The sequence below is a fragment of the Amblyomma maculatum genome, chromosome 7, assembly GCF_055883805.1.
Source record: "Amblyomma maculatum isolate TAMU_Amacu chromosome 7, ASM5588380v1, whole genome shotgun sequence".
Classification (NCBI taxonomy): domain Eukaryota; kingdom Metazoa; phylum Arthropoda; class Arachnida; order Ixodida; family Ixodidae; genus Amblyomma; species Amblyomma maculatum.
Genome location: NC_139350.1, coordinates 54496338 through 54520807, shown reverse-complemented (window position 1 = coordinate 54520807; position 24470 = coordinate 54496338). Strand labels below are relative to the sequence as shown.

Below are 24470 nucleotides of genomic sequence, written 5' to 3'. Positions count from 1 at the left end.
CATAGACATTGTGTATACGGCCATGGGCACCGACGACGACGCTATTATATCTATGATAGTGCTGGCCATATAGTCTACCTTGTTGATACGCGCCATTTTTATGAGGACAACAACATATGTGGATTGCGGCTTTGCGTCACGTTCCTAAGGGGTAGCTCACACATTCCTTGCCTTGTGTCCGCTTATAAAGGGAAACTAAACACCTTTGCTTCGGTTCATAACGTGATTCGATGAGAATTCATCTGGTTTTCTTGTGTATACGAACGGCCTGTTTAGATTTTAAGCCAGGAGGGAGGCGATCAATAGGTAACAAGTCGTAAGTCAGTCTGCTGTGCTATGTGACACTAGCTTCCTGCATGACGTTTGCAGAAGAAAAATTAGTTATATGCATGGTTCCGCAAACATATTTCCTAAAATTAATGCAAGTCAGATGAGCAGCGAGTGATCACAGAAAATAAGTACAATGAGATGCGATGCAAAAATAGAACGCTGCAAAGAGTACAGCGGACGGCAGTGTCACGAGAGGTAAGATTCGTGTGACTCGGCAAGAGAGGTAGCGCATCAGGTGCGTTATATATCTTCAAAAAGCTCCAAGATTAACACTTTATTGTTGTGCTTGCTTAGCCGTCGGCTCCTCACACGCTTGCTCTACACTGGCTCAATTGGGGCTCCTGCTTGGCCTTAATTAGTAACGAAGCACTGTGATTAAAAAAACATTTCCAAAAGCACTGCAGAATCTACAGTGGAGAAATCGCGCACCCTTTGTCGAACACAATCAGCGTTCCGTTGAACGCACCAAAGTTCACCTGAGTGCTATAATTGGTTTACAGGAAAGCAAAGGCGCAGTACATGTCACTCGCGGAATCTCGTTGACAATCTCGCGGACAAATCTACCCTAAAGAACGGCAAAGTATCTGTCACACTTGTTTCTGTGGACACCTGAAGTCGTTTTGGGGTACCATCGAGTCCACATGCCGGCGACCGGATTTTCACGTGATGGGGCAAGAAAGTTTTCGCTTCAATAATCAAGGCAACCATGCCAGCAACTGTGCCTGCCCCAGTTACCTTTGACCTGCGCGGCGTTCTCGCGAGCCACGAGTGTCAGACGCAACTCTTAAGGCATTGTATGCAATAGCAGAACCTAATGGGTCCCTAAATTGCTACTTGGAGTAAAATTCTAATGCAAGCAATTAATAGAGGTGGTTTTTGTGAGTATTCGAGTCAGATTTGAAACCTTTACGGGGAGTCGATAATTTGGAAATAATTTTTAAAAAGTGGTCCTGGTGACTGCTCGCAACCGATTTGGGCGACACATCGCCGTGCGCAAGCCTCCCCACTGAAATCAGTGGGGCTGCAGGGTGCGCCCGCTCATTGGACGCTCCGAAGTTAGGCGAGCGAGACGGGGTACCGTGGGGTGCGGTCGCGACCTGCCTTCTTCTATTTTTTGTATTGCGATATCAATACTGCGCCAGGTTTTGAGTCGTCGCGTGGTCCCGCGGAGGCCACGCTTGACCTTGAACCGCCGAGGCGGAGGAGGAGGAGGAGCAGAAGAAGAAGACTGGTAACACGTTCTCGCGTCATACTCTTAAAGGATCAGCTTCAGTGTCCCCAATAATATAGCACCTTACACTGATAGGGCGTGATAGGGGAATAATGTAGCAGGAAAAAGAAGCTTCCGCCGTTGCTATCGCAATTCAACTATACGGTTAACCAGAGTTAAACCACAACTAATTTTTTTTTTTCGCGCGCTTCAGTGTGGGTTGTGTTGAGGGGTAGAGGAGGAGCATCATTGTCGATCGCCCATATGTTCGGTGCTAATGAAACTGGCTTAGCTTTTTTTTTTTTTGCGTTGCAGATAGGATTTATGGAATACCTATTGATAGTGCGCGCTTTCTAATTCTAGTAAAAAATTTTCGTGGGTCCTTTAGCTCCTCAGGCAAACATGGCATGAATCTATCGATGGGCGCTATAGGCATAAGGCGTGGACAAGCGTAAATAAAACGATCTGTGGCGTTCAACGTCGTGCACATGCTTAGTTTGTTGCGATAGACGCTTCTCGTGAGCTGCTTGCCTGTCACTCCTGAAAATTTTATAGGCAGACGTCTATAAACAGGTAGTGTCACTAATGCATTAGTGGGTGCCGAAAACATTCGACCATGCTATAAATACCCTTCAGACCGTAAATAACTGTCATGTTGTTTACGTCGCGGCAAGCGAAAGAACACGTCCAAATGACAGAAACAGGACGACGCGAATCCATGATGATGCGGTATTCTTTAATGGCCAGCGGGCCTAGCGCGAGCGCTGCGGCCAGTGCAACTGCCCATTTGGTCGTTGTCGTATTCGTGGCATGACCAAGGGCCAACGTGCGATCGTCCCGATCGATTGCTTGAAATACGATGCATGAAGTTGCGGTGAGCGCGGGCACGATCGAAGAATAGAAGATGAAACGCTTGTCACCACGATTAAAGGAAAGATGTGATGAATGTTTGTCTCCAGAGCTGCAGGTCCCGGCTGCTCTCGCCAGTGGGTTCAGACGAAAGGACCGGAGCGCGGACGGTCCGCGCGCGTCAGCACGGATCCGGTGCCACGCGACCACGCGTCCGCGTGTCCATCCGGCCATCGAGCATTCACACGAAGTCAGCAGACCAACCGCGTGCACCCTCCTCCCCAGCGCTGTTCGCGCGCTGCCGAAAACTTTTCCACCGAGAGTTTCAACATAGACGCCGAGAGAAAACGTCGTCTCGCTGGTCTGGCTGTTCTACTTGAAGGGTTCGAGGACGACGAGGAAGCGAAAAAGCGTTCATTTATTGCAGGCATCTTCAATATTTCATATCGGTGGGCAGCTCTCAACGAGCGCTAAAACGTGACTGTCGCTACATAACTGAGCGCGTTTTTCGCTATTTCACCCATAATAAACACTAGGAACCGAATAAAGCTACAACTCTGGCACACCCACAAGCACAAATAAACAAAACGACGCACTGCTACGAACACAGAGCGAACGACGCGAACGACAAACAATACCCCGCTTGAACTGAATACGAGACGAAAAGCGCGGGCGTAGCAACGCGGAGGTAGCAGCGATAAAGCAAAAAGAGCCAAAACAATCTCGGTCCACGGCGGACGCTCGGTCCGCGCGGACTGCAAAAGGCGCTTGGCATATTCAATCCGCTCCGCGATCCGGGGCCCTGGGCTATAGTGCTCTAGAATACCCGGATGGCCACACCGCTCTCTCTCCGTCGTTGGTTGGTTACACAACTTTTATTTCCATCATTGGAAATGGGCGTCCTCTTCCCCGCCCCCCGGCACGCGTGCCGGGGAAGACGGGGAGTCCTGCGCCCGCGGGTTAGAGGCTGGCAGGTAGCCCTTGGCTTGTTGCGGCCTTTTCCGCCAGATGGACGGTGCGGTGCTGGATCGCAGGGTCCGCGCTTCGCAGCAGGGTATCCCAGGCTACTCTACTTGTAGTATTATTTCCTATCCCTGGAGATTGTGGGCACTCCCAAATTATGTGGTCGAGGGTCCCTTTCGCCCCACAGTGTTTGCAAAGATCATTGTCCTTAAGGTCTGGTAGCGCGTGAAACGCCCAGACCGGGTTCATGAGCGTATTAGTTTCTAGCCGCCTCCACGCGACAGCTTCTCTATTATTTAGGCTAACGTCTGGCGGGGGTACCAGTCTACGTCCAAATTTATAATGGTCGATTATTTCCCCGTAACTTTGCAGACGCTTGTCGTATGCCCAGTGTTCGGGGGGCTCGACGGCTACCCGGAAGTAGAAAACTTGGGTTAGCTCGTGAGCCGCCTCGTTACCAGGCACGGCATCGTGAGCGGGTGTCCAAATTAACTGAATTTTCCTATTCAGCGTTCTTTGGGTGAAGATTTTGGCTGCCTCCGGCGATATCCTCCCCTTCCCAAAATTTTGAATGGCAGTTTTGCTGTCGCTAATTATGAACTTGGCCTCCGTTCCTATGCAAGCCAGCGCTATCGCAACTTCCTCCGCAGTCTCTATGTTGCGGCCTCTGATGGCTACCGCGGATACCGGCGCTCCTCGGGCATCGACTATACCGAAGCTACCGCCGCACCTGTTTTGCCACTTGTCGCATCACATAGACAACGCTCAGAGCAGTGATGTCGGCGTCACGTGGGGCGCGGGTGCTCCGGTACTTCCTCTGAACCCCGGAAGCCAACGCTCACGGACACGCCGGGCTTGGGAGTGTGTTGTTTTGGCTCTGTAGTGGGCATATAGTATCGATCGGTTTGGGTCTGAGCCTGTCCAGTTCGTCGTGTCATGTGGTCAGGGCTGGGGACAGCGGCTGGTTAGGTCGGATCAAGATAGGGCTGGCGTAGAGCCAAGCGACAGAGTTCAGGCATCCGACGAACAAGACGAGTAGAAAGCGTTGCTCCGGCGACAAAATGTAGATGGGTGGCGTACCCCATACATCTACCAACATGTTACGTAGTGGCAAGCTATGTAACACGGTGACATGAGAGAAACAGGACGACGTGATACATGATGATGAGACATGCTTTAACGTCCAGCGGGCCTAGCGCGAGCCAGCCCCAGTGCCCGCTTCGTCGTATTCATATTCGTATCAACATAATCCCCTTCCTAGACTACCAGACGGTTGCTTCGGAAGCAACCCAATCATGCCGGCCATCTCAAATTACTCGGCGCCGGCTTAGTGGCGTTGAACGATATAATGCAACGTCGCCGCCTGGCCATTGCAGGCGGCCTATACGCCCACTTAATGCCTTTAAGGAAAGAGAGCTTCTTAATACTACGACATAGGTGTTTGCCATGATCCTGCTTTGAGTTTGCTGCATAAAGCCTCCTGTCCTTCCAAACGCCTCCTTATCTTAATTTATTCCGGTGGTCATTACCTCTCGTCAAGGTTAGATTGCATTGCACATTTTCTCTCGGTGAACAAAAGATTATTGGTTCATGTGTGCCTAAATTAATCAATAATAATATGTGGATTCTTCCAGTACCTTTAGTACTTTTTAGGTGTATGTGATATGATCGAAAAACGCCATTTTTTATGCCATGTTATCACTGATTGGGCATGGGCAGGACATGTAGTGCGAAGAGAGGATAACCGATGGTCGCTGAGGGTAACAAACTGGATTCCAAGGGAAGGAAAGCGTAGCAGGGGCGGCAGAAAGTTAGGTGGTCAGATGAGGTTAAGAAGTTCGCAGGGGTCAAGTGGATGCAGCTAGCACAGAACCGGGTTAATTGGAGAAATATGGGAGAGGTCTTCGCCCTGCAGTGGGTATAGTCAGGCTGCTGCTGCTGCTGATGATGATGATCACTGATTGTCATATCACAATACTGTAGAACAACGAGATGTACACCTAGCGATCAAACACAGTTTAGTTTCATTATTGTATTTTGTACAGGGGTACTTCTGTCTTCACAGATAATTTGCTGCAGCTCACAAGCAGCCAATTCGTCCTTCTCAAAGCATGTTGCCAGCAGATGAAGGGGAAAATGGGGGACTTCGAGATGACATATATAAGAATGGAGCCAACAGCCACTGACACCAAGGAAAGCATAGGTGATGTTTTATGTGAAGTTATAATTAGTGGTGGAGGTAATTGGTTAGAAAGTACAAGAAGAAAAAAAAAACACATGCCGCCGATGGGATCCCAACTCGCGGCTTCCGAATTTTGCGTCGGTGCTGTACCAATGAGCTACGGTGACGACTGTTTATTAGTTATTTGTATTGCCTGTAACCTATCCTAGAGAGTGTTTGCCAGCGCCACCCTCCTACACAGCAGCGAACGTGGAAGTGTAGACAGTAGCAAGCTTCAGAACAGCACACGCTGTTCACTACCACCGCTTGCCATGACCGCCGGCCGCCAATGCGCATGCATATGGTGGTTGGTGAGCGCGATAACTTGGTTGGCCTGGCGTAGCATCCTAGTTAGCCGGTGCACAAGCTGGTTATAGCTTTGGCGAACAGGGTACATAGGTAAAAAAAGTCTATAGCAAAAAAGTAAGCAAACGCAAATAAGACAGGAAAGACAGACCCCCGCCGTTGCGCAATAATAATAATAATAATAATAATAATAATAATAATAATAATAATAATAATAATAATAATAATAATAATAATAATAATAATAATAATAATAATAATAATAATAATAATAATAATAATAATAATAATCAATCAATCAATCAATCAATCAATCAATCTTTATTTAATGTGCGCAGGAACAACCATGTGGTCTTTGTGCTGCAGCACAAATAAAAAAAAAGAAACAAAAATGAAAAAGCACTAACATGTTTACACACACAAAGAGAACACAAAAAAAGAAATAAATAATACATGAAATGAAACAGACGAAAAGTATCACGGAAAGTAAGCAAACAATGAGTAGCATCACTTATATACACAGTGAGAGAATTTTTTAGCACACCAGGAAATAAAGAAAAAAAAAAAAACGAACGGTAGATAGAAGACAAAAAAAAAACAACAACAAATAACTGACATTGATTATAGTAATATAGAAATATACATAAAATAAACAACCCTTCCAGGCGCAACAAGTGCATGGTACTTAAAACACAGGCTAGAAATACAGAATAATACAATAAAGAAGTAAAATTGAACAAGGGGCAGTAAGATTCGAATATAAAGTTTAAAGTTGAAATATAAGTAAGAAACGGATAAAAAGTAGTTCACGATACAGACAGCATTGAACAGGAGAAAAAGCAAAAAGTGAAGTAAATACAATTTAAGGCTAGAAAGTGGGAGTTTTAAGTGATAAAGTACTATTTAGAATACAACGCTACGAACATCCAATGTAAATGAACAGAGCGAGTTTTGGAAGATGTCAAGGTGAGGACAAAAAGAGTTAAATAACCACTGCTTCCTGTCCAGAGGGGAGTGGGAATGAAGAGGAGAAACCTGAAATGGTCTGAATTCCCTCATGCTCTTTTGCGGAACGCGCAGTAGGATGTACTCTAAGAGCTGAGGGCACATAATGTGGCCATGAAGGAGTTTGTACAGAAATATGATATCAAGTCTGATACGACGGCAGTGAAGGGTAGGAAGATTCAGTTGGGCGCTCCTGGTGGAGCGAGAGGGGGAAGTTGCGCAAGGAAAGCGATAATGAAATATCCGTAAAAATTTTTTTTGTACTCTGTCAACCTTGTCCAAGTTCGATTTGCAAGTGCCGTTCCAAACAACCGACGCATACTCCAAGACCGGCAGGCATATGGACAGGTACAGTTTTAGGAACGGAAGTGGAGCATGGAACTCTCTCGAAAGTCTGCAAACAAATCCGAGTGTGCGCATAGCCCGCTGAGCAATGCGGTTAGTGTGAGAGGAGAAGCTGAGGGTGCGGTCAAAAAGTACACCAAGGTCATTAATTTCATCAACCCTATCCAACAGCACGGAATTCACAGAATAATGGTAGAGAAAGCTATGTGTTTTACGAGTAAAGGACACAACCCTAGTTTTGGAAGAATTGAGGGTAAGTCGATTCATCGCACACCAATCAGAAAAAGCAGATATGTCCGATTGCAACAACACGCAATCTTGAAAAGAATGTATTACCTTGAATATTTTTATATCATCAGCATAAAGAAGAAACGAGGAGTTCTTTATCGCCGCGGAAACATCATTAATAAAAACGGAGAAGAGAAGCGGGCCTAGTACTGAACCTTGAGGAACTCCACTCGTTGCAGGGTAAACGAAAGAAGTCTGTCCATTGACACTGACAAAGCAGAAGCGATCAAGGAGATAGTTGCGTAGGAGGGCTACGAGTGAGACTTCAACGCCAGAGAGTAGAAGTTTTTCAAGAAGTAGTGAGTGAGTAACAACGTCGAAAGCTTTGCTCATATCACAGTACACAGTGTCAACCTGACCCCTCTGAAGGACTGCTGCAGAGGCATACGTCATAAACGTGACAAGGTTGGTAGAAGTAGAGCGGATAATAATAATAATAATAATAATAATAATAATAATAATAATAATAATAATAATAATAATAATAATAATAATAATAATAATAATAATAATAATAATAATAATAATAATAATAATAATAATAATAATAATAATAATAATAATAACAATAACAACCTTTATTGAACACCCAGGAATCAACACGGCAAAACGGTCCCATCTAAGCAAATAATGGCTTGTGTGACGTGGCCTGGCATCATCGGCTATGCGATGTGGGTGTACAATACCGGCATAAATTGACATACCAACGAAGAAAAGAAACGGAATGATTTGAAAATAGGTTGCACATAAAATAAAAATAAAGTCAAGGAGCGGTTACAGCAAGAAGGCTTGACATGTACGCCGATACGTGAAAACCTTGGAATTAACAAAATATTATAACATGTCTAAAAACAGTTTAATTCAGACCGCGACACAACAGAAAAACATTCATCTGGCAAATTGCTAAACACATTTGGGACATACACGCAGCATCTTGCTGCTTCATATCTAGTCTTGAAACGCGGAACAATAAAACGCAGTTCTTTTCGAAGCAGGCGTGCATGGACTGACGTGCACAGTTTAATAATCTGGCTCGCGCACTCTTTAAGAGGTCGCAAGCAGTACCTGTCTGATAAGTCGCAACTCTCCACTAATTGGTGCAACTTCAGGTGCCCGTCAAAGCTCTGCTTGCACAACTAATATTGACAGCCTGCGTGGAAGACCTCCCACCCACCGCGGTGCCTCAGTGGCTTTGGCGTCCAACTACAAACCACATCGAAAGCCCACCACAGCTGCGGCGCAATTAAAAACGCAAATGACGCCAGTGCTCATTAAATAAGCCCAGGTTAATGAAGCAGGAAGAAACTTCATTAGTAAGCTTCACTGCATAGTGAAAACCCTTTATCATGGCGGCGCGGCCCGTCGTAGGGGCAGAAGTTTAGTACAGTACTTTCATCTGGATACTGTAGATACGCATTGTTTCGCATTTGCAACGCAGGTAGCGTGAGTGGTATCTGGCAAGCAATGGTTTGTAGGTGCTGCTCTTAATCCCTTAACCGCGACAGCAAGAGGCAGGGAGGAATAGGCCCGCGGCATTATTGTCACAATAGACGTCGCAAGCGTTGCATCCAATTTTTGCCCCCAGGACACGTTTGGCCGCCATGGTTAAGGGACTTTTGCTGTGCAAAAAAGCTTGCTTCCAGAGTTTTTCAAATGATCTATACAATTCCCAAACACCAATATCGTGGACCGTCCAACTACAAAACAACAAAGCTTTGATTTGTCGCGAACGATTACGACTCCACCCTTGTCACTGGCGACACTGCGATGCTGCGAGATGACACTGACGAATATGTGATGAACAAAATTACGCGTGCTGCTTAACCTTTGGAACCATCAATGTATAAACGTTGTTCACCTGAAAACACAGCTCAAAGTACAGTACGGCGAACCCAAGCGGTGTACACCATGAATACCAACAAAATGTAGTAAGCGCGTCAGTCACCCATATCACTGCCAGAAATCGGTCATGCTGCGTAGATCTTAAGGTTGAAGGAAGGAAAACAAATGCAATGCTAAGCAGTCTCACATCTCATGAAGTCTTCGTTGCAGTTTGCTAAATTTTCTTAGCTGGGTCGCTTGACAATCTTTTAAGTTTCACAAGGTATCGCAACGAGTATAAAAAAAAAATCCTTCATCGCTTTTAAAACTAAAACCACTTCGAATGTGAGTGCCGCTGATATTCATTCATGTCTTGCACTTTCAAAAACCTGAAATAATTTAATTTAACACAGCAGTGCACTCTTGATCGAGTTGCTTAGTGTCGCGCACGCGTAGCCTTTCAGCGCCCGTTCCTGGCGGACAACAAAAGAAGGATCGTAACTTACGCAGCGAGACGGTGGTCGCCTGGCATCCGGCCACTCCCATGGACACGACGAAGCGTCCTGCGTTGTACCAGCCTATGCCCGGAGCCAGCGAGGAAAGGGACCCGAACACCAGGATGATCAGTACGCCCGTGAAGAAGGTCGTGCGGCGGCCAAGACTGCGGTGAGTGCATGGGCGTTGGGCAGCACAGTGTAAAGCCTGCCAGGGCAATTTTTTCTCTGCCACTAACCTGTCAATATTCCACATGCTTCTCCCTCCTGCCATTACCAACTAGCCTCCCATCGCACTCTATTAGTTCTCCCTCCTACATTCCGGTAATTTTTCATCATCATCATCATCATCATCAGCCTGACTATACCCACTGCAGGGCGAAGGTCTCTCCCTTATTTCTCCACTTAACCCGGTTCTATGCTAGCTGCATCCACTTGACTATCGCGAACTTCTTAACCTTATCCGCCCACCTAACTTTCTGTCGCCCCCTGCTACGCTTTCCTTCTCTTGGAATCCAGTTTGTTACCCTAAGCGACCATCGGTTATCCTCTCTTCGCACTACATGTCCTGCCCATGCCCATTTCTTCTTAATTTTCACTAGAATGTCGGTAACTTGAGTTATTTCTCTGGCCCACTCTGCACGCTTCCTATCTCTTAATGTTACCCCTACCATTTTTCGTCCCATAGCCATCTGCGTTGTCCTCAGCTTAAGTAAAACTCTCTTGGTTAGCCTCCACGTTTCAGCCCCATAGGTGAGTACAGGTAAGCTGCAACTGTTGTATACTTTCCTCTTGAGCGATACCGGTAAGCTGCTAGTCATAATCTGCGAGTGCTTTCCAAATGCGCTCCATCCCAATCTTATTGTTCTTGTTATTTTTTTTAGTGAGATATAATTATGTTGCGGCGGAGGAGACGTGGCCCGGGTATACAAGGTTGCCTTCAGCCATCCGCCCTAACTGCGCAGCTGCTGGCGCGTGAACATTCATCAAGTTGGCAAGCCAGCGCATCCAAACTACAACTGCACGCAATCCGCCCAACCGTTTCAGTTTGTACGATCAAAATCCTTCGTAGCTTCTTAAAACTACGAAAAATGCATACGGCGTAGCCACATCGCCGAACTGCCTGCAGGCAAGGAGCGGGTTCCAGCTCTGAGCCATGAAATGCAGCGCCGACCGATCGTCAGTTGTTTCCAAAGAGAAACGGCGTCACTTACCGGTCCGACATTTCACCGAAGAGTAGAACTCCGACCAAGGCGCCTGCCATGACCACGCTCTGAGCCACGGATCGATGGTAGCTCCGGCCACAGACCAAGTCCCACTGCGACGTGCAGGTGTCCTTTTTGGTCACACACTCAGTAGGTTTCAACAAAAACCTTTTACGCTGTTCGAACCTTGTTTTTTTTTACCCCCTGGGAAACCAGCAGAAGTTAGTAGACAGAAATAAATTCCTAAATTAACACACGGTGTAATATGTGTAATATTCCACATACTACTGTAGCAAGTGTTAAGATGATGTTTTGCACATATTGACGGAAATGGTCAAACTTTTTAATGCATAGCATAATCTTGCTTTTAAAGGTTTTTTTCCTCTCGTGCCACGTAGCTTTGCGCGTTGTATTAGTGCGGCGGAGCGCATAAGTGGAGTGCGTTATTGCCTTATAACATATTTCACTGCTTATATCGAATTGAAAAAGCGACTGTAGGATGGAGAGCCCAAGGTCAAGTTTGTCGCGTCGGCTGCTGCTCCCTAACACACAGTTTTGGGAGAGGAGGAAGCATTTTATGGAGGAGCGCCCGTAGCTCTTTTCACGCCACCTACGTATGCTTACGGACATTAGCATGCGCCCTATGTTGAAGGCACACGTGGCATGGGGTTGGCTTTCTGGGCTATGTCGAGAGCAAATTCGCGAGCAATGTCCTCCATCAAACGCGCACCTCTAATCTTTCATTCTTGCACAGCGTGGTCTTTTGTTTATCGTGGCCCCAGGCGGCGGACGGCAGAAGTTCAGTCACTCAGTGGAACACATGCAGCACAGCCTGTTGGAGGAATCTTGGTGTCCTTGTATGCGGTCTGATAGAAGACGCTAATGCCTTACCGCGTAGACAAATAATGTTCGTTGATGTCTGATGTAAAAGGCGTGGTTCATTTAGAACCAAGTCACTTGCACCTTGCTAGTTCTTTAGCAGTACGGCGCGGCCTTCGACTGCCCGGTGTAGCGGCGCTGAGACAAAGCAAAGCGGAAATCGGGAGAGTGAACGAGCAGGGGGGGGGGGGGGGGGGGGGGGGGCGTAATCATGCTACCTGAGCGAGTGTCGTCGTCTTGGCTGTTCTGCTTCGTTAGACGGAACCCCTCGCATCAAGTTTCATGTCCGAGTTCTGAGAGCGCTTGTTCAAGTTGCTGTGTGATTTTCCATTAATGCAGACTTGTAACGTTCCAAGCATGTGCGGGTACTGTCTCTAGGAGGTTTCTTTTGGAAGTAATCAATGTACCGATATTTAAGTTTCCTTGACAATAATTTGTTAAAAAGTAACGAGGGCAAATGGTTATCGTGTATGCTAAGTTGTTTGTTCCAAATATGTGTTCTTCAATACAGATATTATCTGCACTACACGTAGCGAAAAAAAAAAAAAAAAAAAAAAACAAGCAGTGGTAGCTTCCTGGGACGCCGATGCATTACAGACAATTGTGGCAGGCGTTTGCAATAATCAGAACAGCCTAGCAGACAAGGTTCACTGCAGCAGCAGGAATTGTGGGCGTACGCTTGCCCTCGCTTCCTTTGTCATTTCCTGCGCCTTCCGGTGCAATACAGTATAAAAAAAATGTGTGTGAAATTACAGGTATTTGTAAAGAAACTTTCTGTACCCGTACAGGGCGTATCTGTTCTACTTTATTGACCGAAATACGTTCACGAAAAATAAGTGATTTTCTGTTTTCTAGCTAAAATCTTGATTGGAAGGCGAACAATTGATATATCTTTGTCGTCGTTCTATATTCTGCCGCATACTGATTTTTACTTGAAAAGCAGGTAAATTCTGAATAGCAATCGAAATGGTATGACAACCCCGAAGGCGCTGTCTGACGATTGGCTGCATAACAATTTCGATTCGAAAGGAGATAACTAGTGGTGCCACATTGAGGTCCGTAGTTGGTTGGCTCCCTCCTACAGTGGTATCTGATTTTCATTTTTCCACTAGCCTCTTTTCAGTGGCTAGACAACGGCTGCTGCGCGGCCAACTTTATGGGTGCCATCGAGTATTGCCAGCACAAAGAAATATTCGTGAGATAGATTTGGCAAGGCGTTCGCCTTAAAAATAGTGTTCATTAAAAACTTTGGCGCAAGCGCAATTTTATTGCCGTTACAGGCAGAAAACGTGAAATAAAAGAGTAAAAAATGTATATATTTGCATCACTTTTTTTTCTCTGCGACAGAAAAAAAAACAGAAAAAGAACAAAAAGCTGAAATTTTCTCCCAATTTACAAAAATTTTCAATCAGTTGTAAACTGAAAAAACTGTCAAATCACAGAAAAATTAAAAAGCTGAAAACATAACAGAACATAATTTCTGTACTTTTCAACAAAATTTTGTCGCAGTGTAGCGCCGGGCAGTCGGTCGCGCGGTACTGCTAAAGAATTGACCGGCTGTGCGTGCTCCGTTCAGTGCCCGGACATACCTGTGCATTACCAAGTTTGGCGCCCTTTGGTTCACCCATTGCCAACACGAGTGGTTGGCGGTGAATTAAAAGGGCGGCCCAGTGGGCTGGTGGGAGGCGAACTACTGCCTCCCAACGTGGGGCATACCTGCTGACGTGTTTCTTGTTTGCATGCGTGCGTAGCAACTCAGGCTATCATGAGCCAGGAACAAGGCTTGTTTTTACTTAGTGGATAAGGACTGGTATATATATATATATATATATATATATATTAAAGTTTGTTCTGGAGCTTTGCATCTTTTAGGAAATGGAGAACATTTTTAACTTCGACCAGTGCATCGTCTCCCTACAGCAGACTGGCATGGAAAGGGATCTGTTCTGTGTAAAAACGTGCAAAATATTTTTTCTTAACTTATCTAGTTCAGTGCATGAAATTAGGACATGGTTTATTGTTAGTTCACCTCCACGTATTTCACAGAGGGGTCTGTCGTCTTTCTTTAGAATGAAGCTATGTGTCAGATGTGTCTGTCCGATGCGAAGACGACATAAAAGGACTTCGACGAAGCCTTTTTGGTGACTGCACGATTTCCATTCTTCAATGATCGACTTGACAAGGTGCAATTTATTATTTATTTCGTTGTTCCATGAGGTCTGCCATTTTACTCTCAGTTTTCTCGTTACAAGTCTTAGAACATCTTTATGTGGTATGTTGACTGGCTGTATTTTAGTATGACGGGCTGCTGCAGCACATGCATCACTCTCTCATTTCCGCTGATTCCAACGTGGCTTGGTGTGTGTGTGTGTGTGTGTGTGTGTGTGTGTGTGTGTGTGTGTGTGTGTGTGTGCGTGCGTGCGTGCGTGCGTGCGTGCGTGCGTGCGTGCGTGCGTGCGTGCGTGCGTGCGCTACGCTACGCTGCGCTGCGCTGCGCTGCGTGCGTGTGCTCTACCCCTGAATGCTCAATGTCTCTACGCTGGCTCGGTTCTGGCGTCTTGATACCATGAGTAGCATAGCATTATCCGCCCTTCCTGTTCGATCTGCGTGACACACGCGGTAATGCAGAATGTATCACGTCCGCCGCCACGGATGATGGCGGCGCTGGTGAACATCCTGAAGGTCAGGTTACACACAACATAAATACCTACGGAAGCAAAAGACAACAGCCATTGCCATGATTATCACTGGAGTATCAGTTGGTAGAGTACAACACATATGGGGTTTCTTGGTCTGTATTTAACTAGTACATGCGGCTGTTTATCCTTGTTGCTAATCAAATATATTTCAACACCAATGATCAGCGATTTAACAAGACTGTAAATACGAAAAATACCGACATTTCGGTATGAAGAGGCTTCTCATGGTTCCGGTGACCGTTTCCCTCTTTAAATTGTCGTGGCGAGGCGCCCTTGCCTTCCTCTTGTCTGCTGCATATTTGCTCTTTTCGTTATGGGTTGCTGACTGTAATAAGCGCAGGCAAGTGCACGATAACTAAGTTTTTAAAAAACGAAAACACTCGATGTCACTCGAAACAACGACCAGTACCCTCCTCCGGTCGCACAGGCACTGCGGTGTGTATACATTTGCAGGTCCTTAAGTGGTACGAGCGGCAGATGCGGCGTAGACCGTTCGAGAGCCAAAAATCCTGCGTCTGGCGCCATGATGCTTGCTCCGTCTCACGGCCCGACCACCACCTTACCAGGGCTCGGCTCCGCGATCCTGGCCAAAGACCTTTTCCTCACGTATTTCAATTTCAACGGGCGCCCGGACGCGCTCTCATAAAAAACCCTAACAACAAAGTTAACAATTTAAAAAGAAAAGGGAAACAGAAGAAGCGAGCCGGCTGTTTTGGGGTGCTCCCCTCCTCCGCAATGGTCCGGCAACTTAAAAATACCCGAAAACCATCTATGTATGACGAGGATCTGTTTAAGAGACGCCAAAGCATGAAAGTCTCCGACCAAACAAACAGGCTAGAACTGACTGAGCTATAGAACCTAATCGACAAACCTAAATTATCCGACGTAAGGAAGTATACTCGGATAGAATTGAGCATGCTCTGAAGAACAGCGGCAGCCTAAAAGCCACCAAGGTGAAGCCAAGCATAGGCAAAACTCAGTTGTTTGCGATATGAGACAAGGTTTACATTACGCATACGATGATAAAATATGTCAAGGAGCTGTACGCTGATCTGTAGAGTCGCCAAAGTAATCAGCACGATATTGAGAGTGGCAGTAGTGCAGAGCAGCAACTCGTTCCGCCGGTAACGAAGTAAAGCAAACAATGCAAAGGGGAAAACAGCAGGGAATATCAGGTAACTGCAGATTATGTTGAAGGACGGTGAAAAGCTTACTGTAAAAAAACTGAACTCTCTCTAAATGCAGTGCCTTGTCACTTCTAGAGTACCAGAATATTGGAAAAATGCTCTATGGAGGCTCTGCAAATAAGTATGCTTTCAAATAATTAATTAATCAATTAATTGGAATAACGCTGACATTATCGTAATACATAGAAATGGGGACGTCAAGGTGAACTATTACAGACTGATAAGCTTATTATCAGTTACACACAAGGTATTTACTAAAGTAACAGCTACAGAATTCAGACACGAGACCGTTTTCTCGAAGTGCCATTACTAGGAGCACGCACTCTGATAAGACAGAGTTCGCGCTTCCATTGCGATATATTTCCCGTGTCGTAAATATGCCTGACCCCTCAGCGCGAGGTCTCAACAACGCGACCACGACATGTTTCGAGCTCGGTCTCGAGCTCGGTGACTCTACAGTAGGGACACAGCAAAATTGCCTGGGATGATGCTACAATCTTAGCTAAAGAAAAGAATCTGACAACGTGGCTGCTGCTTGAGTCGTCTTTCATCCAGACGACAACCGGAGTCACGAATCGCACAACAGGAAACATGCCATTAATCTATTCACAATCATTACGTCACCAGCTTCGCCTTTAAATTTCCATTCCCTCGCCTTGTCCGCCTCATTGTGATCAAGGAACACGTAGGGGTTCCGAAACCTCTTCTTTTTTCATGTTGACTTGGTCAGTGACTGAAACTCTTTTTACTCAACAGCAACATAATCCCCCCATAAGAAAGCGATAATATCACCATAACGAAGGACGTTAGGCAAAGAGACACGATCTCTTCAGTGCTATCTATCGCTTGCTCAGAAGTATTCGGAGACCTGGATTGGGAACAGTTAGCAATAAGAGTTAATGGAGAATATTTATTGATTCGCAATTAGATTATGGCATTGCCGTGCTAAGTAACTCAGGGAGCGAATTGCAAAGAATGATTAATGGCTGAAACAGAGAGCACAAAGAGAGGCTAAAGTAGCGTTCAACATGCTCGGAAGGGAACAGCAATTCACGATAGGTAGCGAAGAGCTGGGAGTGTTTAGGGAATATGCCTACTTAGGAAAGATCTGGACCACGAAAGTGAAATAACCAAATAATCAGATTGGGTTGGAACGCATTTAACAAGTACTCGCAGATCCTGAATTACAGGTTCCCAGTATCCTTCAGGACGAAAAGACATAGGACCAGTACCTTACCGGCACTCACCTATGCGGGCTATCGGAAAGGAGTTAATTTAGACCGAGTTCAACGCAGAGATCTGAGAAAGGGAAAATGATAAGTGTAACGTCAAGGAACTGCAGCGCCGCAGAGCGGGTAAGCGAACAAACTCAAGTTTCTGACATTGTGGTGCAATGGGCATGGACAGGCCATTGTTACTTATATTTACAATTTTTCACAGTTGCTCTACCGCGGTGGCTCAGTGGTTACCCCTGATCACCAAGGACGTGTGTTCCGGTGGCAGCGGAGGTGATGGAGGCCAAAAACAAGGAGCCCATATACTATGCGATGCCAGTGCACAGTAACGAACTCCGGGTAGTCGAGGTGTCCGACGTCCTTAGTAGCCAGAGTCCGTTTGGGGCGTAAAATCGCATAAATAAAAACCATATGCTTAGTTATGTCGCTTTTCATATTTTATATCTGCTATTATGAGGTCCTTCACTATTCAGCTCATCTCGCTATACTTTTTATTTCGTTACGAAAAGTTTATAATAAATGCATTTTCCTCCCTTTTCCACAATGGCTGTGAATTTCAGATATTCTGAAACCACACGCAGACTTCATTAATCACAAGGTGAGTCAATGATAGTTTTAAAGTTGTGGGAGATAAAAAGGTATTTGCATTCTCCCACAGAGGAATACACGTGGTTTGGACTGCATATATTTAGTATGTATTTAGTAGCACACAAGCACAACTTGCACAGACAGAATCCTCATATTTCAAGTACGATTGAGTAGGAAACCTTAAGGAGGATGCTGTGTGCGAAGGGGTTTTAAGAGAGGATGAAGGAGCTGATTGGTCGTTGTAAAGGACGGGCCCGCCTTTAGAATGACGCCCAAACACCATTTCGCGGTTGCTCTGGTCTTTCGCCGTTCAGCAGCAGCGTCAACAAACGTGCTAAGTTCTGTCTATATTCCAGGAAAGCGCCGTCGGATCAGGCTAATATTTCACTCCGCTGTACCTAAAAACCTAAGTTCCTAAGCTGTTTCATACCGGACCCAGCTAGCTTAAATTTCAGTGAATTTGAGCCGTTCGGTATGTTTGAACTTTTTAATCATCCGAAGCTCGGCCGACAAAGCACTCGGTGCCGATGGTCCTATGAGCAGCCATTCACTTTTTAAATCAAGAATCTGCCTGAAGCCTGAACTTCGTGCGCGAAGACCTCCACTTGTTTTTTATGTGCTTGCGTGCCGTTCTCGACTGTAACTGACTGGGCAGTACACAACTATGGGCCGTGCTGAAGTGAGAAGATACCAGCTACTACTGCAGCATAAATCGGTCAAACAACCAAACAAAAGCCGCTGACTGCTGGCTGGACTTCAAGCATCTTGATCTGGCATACCGCGGTGCACGTCAAATTGTGCACATTCGCCGTCGCTCAAGGCCGGTCGTGCTGAGGCTTGCCTAATGGTATACCGAGCCGCAGACAAGCGCGTCCGAGTTTGGTCAATGTGTTACGGTCACCCGGGACCTGTCTGCAATTCTGAACGAGTAACGAATGGCTTAAAACCCTTCGCGAAACTTACGTATCCCTTCGGTGTGAACGTTTTTCAGCTGCTCCGAAGCCAGAACATATTCTAACACGTTTCTGGTTCGCGGTTGCCCGTTGGCGTTCCCCACCTTCTGAAATGAAGGCGTTGCCGTCAAATCGCGACGTGCTCTTTCGTCCTATAGAACTCTTTTGAAGCTGGTTAATTTCAGCAGTTGGCAAATCGAATGCATCACGTAAGGGGAAAAAATTGGGGACTCTTAAGGTTCGCTTGAAGAATACGACATGACCGTGTTAATGACTTCCGTCAGCGCTCCGCTTGCGGATCATAATTCGCCTGTAATTCCCCCTTAACCTGCATGCACTTTGATAAGTTACTCGCTTATAACTAATCCGTTAATTAGTGCCTCTCTGACCTCACATGTGCTCATTGGCATGCAATCGTAAGCTGCTACATATGGGAAAGACCATCCGAAATAGATATAACGCCCCGCTTAAACCAGGTGGTGTGAATTGAGCTGCGTACAGTGATGCAGATGATTCTTGTGCGGGGTTGTGCTATACGGAATTGTGATCAACTTTAATTTTTTACTAGAGCCTTTTTCCTGACTTGACGGTGAGCAGCGTGCTCCAGCGAAGGGTCCATGTCACTTGCGACGAAACTAAATAAGCCAATTTTAACCGGCTGGGTTAGAACTCTCGAGGTTATTAGTAGCGAGTTCTACAGAAGAAAATTCGCCTTGCCTTGCACCTGTTATTTTACTGAAGGTTTCTCAAGTATATTATAATATTGAGTTTGTGCCTCCAACTTTCTTACTGGGCATAGTATACAATTGCAAAAAGCACCGATTCTAATCGGGTAAAAATTGTAGCAGGAAATTGTCCAATATTTCTTAGTAAAAAAATGAAAAATGTTTCTTCGTTTCTGCCTCCGGGTGGCTCGCATGACATATCTTCCATTAGAGGTCGCAGTTTTCAAACCCATATTCATTTGCTTGTGCGGAATTGATGACAATATCAGTGGGGATTGGCGAAGTATTTTCCATTCAAAGCGGCGTTGCATTATTTTTAATATAAAGTCCATTAAGATTTCTCGTTAGTAGTCTTAGAACGTGCCAATACTGGCGATGTTTGCTGAACGGCATACGGCTGTGCTATAAAAACTGCTATATATAAAAGGCCAATTATAAACCAAACCTATGTTGCCACAGGAATTATCTATTCGCCATGATTGTGCGCTTTTGCGTTTGCTGTTCTCCCTATATACTTATGCTTTTTTCCTGTGTATTATTAAGAGCACAGCTGTTTCACACTTTCACACTGGCTAAGTACGAAATTAAGATTTTAGCCCGATGACATCGCTCTCATTTATTCGGACAAAAAGAGTGTACTTGAGGCCAAATAATTTGGGTGACATAATCTGAGACAGTGGAGACCTTCAGTACTTCGGGATTCCTCTCCATCAGGTTCGGAACAGTGAAAACAGAAAGAGGAACAGTGGCCTACAGGTACTCAGAAGCCTTGCCTATGACGCAGTATACACTGGCTTGGGTGGGTCATCAACTTTCATTATGACCTCGGGTACAGGTTTGCAACATTTACTTGGGTCGCAACTTGCCTATACGTCCTCCAAGGGGTGTAATGTGCGAGAAAAAACGGTGCACCTATGTAAGCACACAATATTCGCAACCTTTCTGTGGCGATCTCGAGCCAGTGTACCGTCACAGCTTGCTTGCACCTCTGGAGTCTCGCGAAGTGGGCTATATTTACTTGTTTGGGCATCAACTAGTTTCTTTTTCTTTTTTTTTTTTGAAATCGGCAAACGAGCCCTTTTTAGTAGATATTCTTATAGGCGCCTAAGTGTTCATTTGCCTTGCATATTCACGCTGACTGAACTGGCTTGTGAGGGATTTCTTCGTGAGGGATTTTAAGGAAGTTACTGGACCTTCAATTTCCTTACTCAATTTCAATTTCCTTGCATTAACTGTGTTGTCTCTCCCAAAGACAAATTGCGCAAATTGTCACTGGGTCGCTGTTTGGTTGTTTTTTGTACCATTATCCCGGATGCTTTATCAAGGGTTCCTGAGCGTTTTCTCAGAAGCTCATTGACACCAGTGCTTTAAAGAGTGTTAAGCGATTGTGAATGCAATCTGCAGCGAATATACATATATTTTTAAACCAGACACATATAGACGCTGCCGAAGACGTTGCTTCACGATAAGAAAATGTTTGGGCCACGGACGTTGAATTGCCGTCTGTGCAATACACCATACCGATGGCCATTCTTTATTCTGTGCGTTGATGATATGTTCTTCAAGAACAAATTACAAAGTATGTTTAAAAGCGGCATTAAAATAGCACATACGCTATTAGCCTTGTTTAGGTTGAGGATAATCCGTCGTGCCTTGGGAGGTCTTCATCTTGATAGGGCTATGCACTCGGTGGAAGAGCCGTGTGATTGACCGACGTGGGTAATCATCACGATGGTCGACGTCCGTTATTCGAGAACAATACGCAATACAATACGAGAACAACAAATAACTGCAATTCTGTCAATATACTCGATTAAAGGAGGAGGTAAACGACCTCTACAAAACAGCGTATGGCATTCAAAAAAGCATTGAAATATGAAATTTTGGGACTAGAATGGAATTAGCAAAACGACGTACACTTGATCAGACAGAACAAATGAACAACATCTAATCATTTATATCGATGGCTCTAAAATCAAGGACAGAACAGGCGCAGAAATAGCAATCCACGAAAAATCAGCGTTCTCGTAGATTGCAAACAGTACGAACTTCCCGACTACAGTAGGAACTTTGAAGCTGGAACAATCGTCACCAAGAAAGCACCGGAACGCACTTAATCAAAAGAACGAAAACATAACTATCAAGTAATTACTGACAGCTTAAGTACCCGTAAAGACCTAAATAATCCCGCTTATGCAAACCAATTCGTATAAGCTGTGGAACAAGAACTAAAAAAAAATAAATCAATCAATTCAATAACGATCATGCATATAAGTAAACGCGGTTTTTTAACCGATATTTTCCGCAATTTTTAAAAGTAGATTTTTTTTTAGGTTGGAGACAGCTTTCTTTGAATACCATTGTCAGCGGTGTAGTGCCTCGCACACCGCCGAGACTTGCTAACTAGCTGGTAAATTAATATAGAATAGTCGTTTTTATAATTAACTGGTACGCTCATTATATTTATAGGGTCTGTAGCCCACTGTGCGTAATAGCCATATCACTTTTTTTTTTTTCAAAATGCCATCGTCGTCGGTGCTGCACCGCAGCGAAATCACCTACTATAGTGTGCGTGATCCTGAATAGAGGATCCCCCTGCCTTTCGCACTGCTGTAAACCTCTTGTGAGAAGAAGTATAGGAACAGCCTCTCTCAAGCAAGGACATGCACATAACATCGGTTGGAAGGGGGCTTCTTTTCTCAAGTTTGGGGAAAACATAGCAGTGGTTAGACGAGGTTAAACGAAGTATGTAGAGCAGTAGTTGTCTTGCTTGGTTGGCAGAGGACGGGACCTCATAGCCGCTTTTATCCTATATAGCGCGTTATCGACTCGCGTCATCGCATGATTACTTACGTGGGTAATGACGTCATTGAGAATCAGGCGAGCCATCAAGGTCATTGACCAATCGGCTTGTGGTCAAGGTCAATTATCATCGTCAGTAGTCACGAACAAACGGTCAGTAAGTCTTCTGGTCATGCACCAGTTCACGCGATACTTAGTATAGCTAGGCAGATTAAGACCCAGTTTGACCTTGTCTAAGCTTAGAGGTCATCTAGATGCAGCGATTTGTTTTATGAGCTGGTAACTGGAGTAGTAGAGCCATCGCTTAAAAAAAAAAAAAAAAAAAAAAAAAAACATGAGTGCTGCAAAGAGGAAACAGCGTCCACTGAACGCAGCACGTATGCGGGAGGCCAGGGCCCGTAAACGTGCGGCGAGTGAAACCAAGACAGAACGAGGACGGGATGCTGCCCGTGCAGGCATTGCGTGACAGTACTAGTGCGCGCGTGCGTTAATTACTACGCGAACAAGCTAGCGCAGCTGGTTCTTTGTACTTTTTAGGTACGATTGTGTTAATTATTTGGCAACGCTCCTGTAGCACCACGCTCATCCCTTTATCCGCCTTGAAATCATCATTGGATGGCACGCAGTAAAATGTATTCTTCGCGTCCTTCCGCAAATAAATTGCTACTCACTGCCCGATAATATTTTTCAGCATTCACCGCGTGGCTCATGCGCCGCAGATTCGATGTCGACAGGTGGGAGATCTCGTGCATAATTGTCTTTTGACATTTTCCACATGATGTGGGCATGCCAAATAACTCCAAATTTATACCCAACCTTTCTCGGGGTGACTTTGAAGACGGAATTCGGATCGGGCTATAAAGGGTCTTCAGCCTAAAAACAATTGTTCCAAGCACGCGAACATGATATATGCATCGAAGTTAAGCTCTTGTACCAATTAACCGTCCCTGCAGAGACGCCAGTGAAACGATCGACAAAAAAAAAAAAAAAGAAAAAAGGCTACTCCAGTACTGGTGCAGCTCCTTACTGAGCTCCATGCATAGAATAACACGAACTGGATGCTCCTCGATTCGCTTTCAAATCATCTCTTCCATCGTGAGTAAAGCAGCCAGGAGGGTCGTTGGGCGGCCTTGGCGGTCTTAAGCAGTCTTAGTGGTCTAGTGGTCTGAGCTGCGAACGCCACTTCGTGCCGAGCAACAAAACTATATAGGTTCTAGCATGGCCTCCGTGATCACCTCCGCGCACACACGCGCGGGGTGATCTCGGAGGCCATGGTTCTACTGAGCCAGTGAATGAGGCGCTTTTCCGCAAAGAGGCGCCTGCATCGCATGACAAGAATGGCCAGTACAGAACGAAGCGCATAGTATAGATCGGGTAGTCTTGAGATACGAGCGTCTCATCCTAGAAAATCGCCTCGTAACAGCCAGTACCTAGTTTTTGGCGAGTCTCACGAAGTGACTCTGATGCCTCAGACTATAGTAGATAACAAATGGTAGCGCCGAGAGAATGACCGAGCATGGGCAATGATATAGGAGGCGCTTGACTACAAGCGGCCATTGGCCCCGCCGCGGTGGCGCAGTAATTAGGGCCGCAGCGTTAACTTCTCGATGCCGGCGAAAAACATGGTGCCCGTGTGCTGTGCGATGTTCAGTGCACATTAACGAACACCAGGTAGTAGAAATTTTTGGAGCCCTCCACTACGCCGTCTCTGATAGTCTGGGTCCCTTTGGGGGCGTTAAACCCCGTGAACCAAACCTAACAGCAAACAAGCGGACATGTGATTTTTTATCAACCGGTCGCTTTCGGGACGCGGAAACCGCACGTGAACCTCTCACGCAACCCGAATAGTCCTATCAAAGAAAAAAGGCTAAACTTTATCAACATAAGAGCTTCTATGCAGCTAGCAATACATGATATGCCTAGCGATAGATGACGCAGTGGACTTGAAGGGCAGTATCGAGAGGCATAGGCAACAAAGTGTAATATCGCGAACACCACAGATACGCTGTTTAGCAGGCACATAATACAAAAAGGGCTAGATTCAATGAGAAGAGATATAATAAAAACAAATCACTGAATTTAAGCTGAAATCTAGTCTGAGGTAGCAGTCCTAATACCGAGCAGCCAAACAGCATCATGTATCGATATAAAAACAATCAATTATCGTGAGCGCCGAGCAAAATAAACAATAACATCTGAGATCGAAATTGAAATGGAACAAAAATAGTCATATATATCATCAAGGTCAGGACACCAAACGAAAACAAAATTGCTTTTACATGTCAGTACCCGTATAATCAAGTGGTCGTGACAATATATGGTCTTACTAAGGCCCCGATGTTATGTAGTTGTGTGTAATTTTAAT

At 45.4% G+C, this 24470-nt stretch overlaps 1 protein-coding gene across 3 annotated transcripts in view; it reads right to left on the bottom strand.

The window, feature by feature from the left end:
- Window positions 1-24470, bottom strand: part of LOC146183232 (organic cation transporter protein-like) — an 82975-nt gene that overhangs the window by 43179 nt on the left and 15326 nt on the right. For all 3 annotated transcript variants that reach the window (XM_084608701.1, XM_084608703.1, XM_084608702.1), the window contains exons 3-4: window positions 11047-11150; window positions 9845-9999 (exon numbers count right to left, since the gene is read on the bottom strand). In XM_084608701.1, coding sequence (XP_084464827.1) covers window positions 9845-9999; window positions 11047-11150 — 259 coding nt within the window. The remainder of the gene's footprint in view (window positions 1-9844; window positions 10000-11046; window positions 11151-24470) is intronic.